This window comes from Chaetura pelagica, unplaced genomic scaffold (genome assembly GCF_000747805.2).
Source record: "Chaetura pelagica isolate M959 unplaced genomic scaffold, ChaPel_1.0 scaffold314, whole genome shotgun sequence".
Lineage (NCBI taxonomy): Eukaryota > Metazoa > Chordata > Aves > Apodiformes > Apodidae > Chaetura > Chaetura pelagica.
In genome coordinates this window covers 997,846-999,346 of record NW_009953218.1, presented here as the reverse complement: position 1 = coordinate 999,346, position 1,501 = coordinate 997,846, and the positions used below count along the sequence as shown (strand labels likewise).

The 1,501-nt window shown below is 44.4% G+C and overlaps 1 protein-coding gene across 1 annotated transcript in view; it reads left to right on the top strand.

The window, feature by feature from the left end:
* The window catches only part of CCT2 (chaperonin containing TCP1, subunit 2 (beta)), a 16,625-nt gene that overhangs the window by 6,438 nt on the left and 8,686 nt on the right, over window positions 1-1,501 (top strand). Inside the window, exon 9 of the mRNA XM_009997725.1 lies at window positions 622-725. Within this exon, the coding sequence (XP_009996027.1) occupies window positions 622-725 (104 nt within the window). The remainder of the gene's footprint in view (window positions 1-621; window positions 726-1,501) is intronic.

Below are 1,501 nucleotides of genomic sequence, written 5' to 3'. Positions count from 1 at the left end.
CCTGCTGAATTATCTACAATGCTCAGTCTCTGATTTGGAAGGGAAAAATAATTTGGCATAGCACTCTTGAATAGTCATTGATAATTCAGCTTTAGAGGACTGCTTGGTTCTACAGAGTAGGATACATATTAATAAGGGATCACATACTCTTTTCTGTGGTTCACTGTTATATCTTCTAAGACTAGCCATTTATTGCTCCTATAGAATTGTGTACTGTTTGGATTTTGTATTGGTGAAGGAATTGAAGACCTTACTTCACATACTGGTCTAGTGCACCCTGCTGGAATAAGCAGTTCGGTGCCCAGAGGCACTTATCAAAGGACTTAAAATTAAAGGCATAAGTGTCCCTCTGCATTGATAGTATGTCTTCAGGGGGAGAGCATTTCAATAGTTTGAATATTTTGGTTGTTTTTAGCTTTGTATGTTTTCATGTCACTTCATTTGCTCCTTTGTGGTGTAACACTGCATGTATGGCAGGTGCCTTACACACTGACTGCTTTTGTAGCATGCATAAATATCTCCTTGTCTGTATTACTGAAGACTGAGTGTCCTTTGTTACTCTGGTATTTAAAAGGCTTGTTCCTTGTGTAATGGGAAGATGTACCTTTGTTTTAATTGTAGACAGTTGATCTACAACTATCCTGAACAACTCTTTGGAGCTGCTGGCGTCATGGCTATTGAACACGCAGACTTTGCTGGTGTAGAACGTCTGGCTCTTGTTACAGGTATGTCAACTGGGAGAGTCACTTTACTTGTTTCATCTTTAGTAAAATGTTAACGCTTGATCACCTAGTTTGTACTTTTTACTATTAAGCAGATTTGTGAATGTGAAAATTACTCCAGATAAAATTGATTTGACGGTACTTAAATACAAGCACATCACATTGGCCATAACATCCAGGAGTGTGGCAGACAGGACAGGCAAAGGGGGTGGCATGTCAGAGAGTGTGGTGCAGCAGTTTGCACCAGCGCGGCTTGCGGAGAGGGCGCAGCCCCCCTCTTGGCTCCAGAGGTATCTTAACTGGTGGTCATCGCCCTCCCAGAAAAGCATTAACTAAGACCAAGGAGCAAGGAGAGAGGCAGCAGGAGAGCTCAGCCGTGGTCTCTACCTGGCAGAAGGCAGCACCCCCAACACTCATCAGAATGGACACAGCAACCCAGGGCTTTAAACTAGATGTGAAGAGGGTAATATATAGGTTGTCTGTGACAAGCGACAGGAAGCCAGGGTTGGAAGGATGGGGTGATAGTAAGGGCTTCAACCTGTTGCTTTGAAGCATGCTGTGGATACTGTAGTACAGGCAAAGCCTTAGAGAGATGCGCCAAGGACTCCTGGGGTAATAGGAGACAGCAGGGTAGCATCCATGAGATGTCTTGGGGGAATAAAGGAGTGTTCCTCTAAGAAGGTGACACGGCCAGCAGCCTAGCTGACATGCCTCTACAGCAATGCATGCAGCATGGGCAACAAACAGGAGGAGATGGAAGCTACCATGCTACAGGAAAG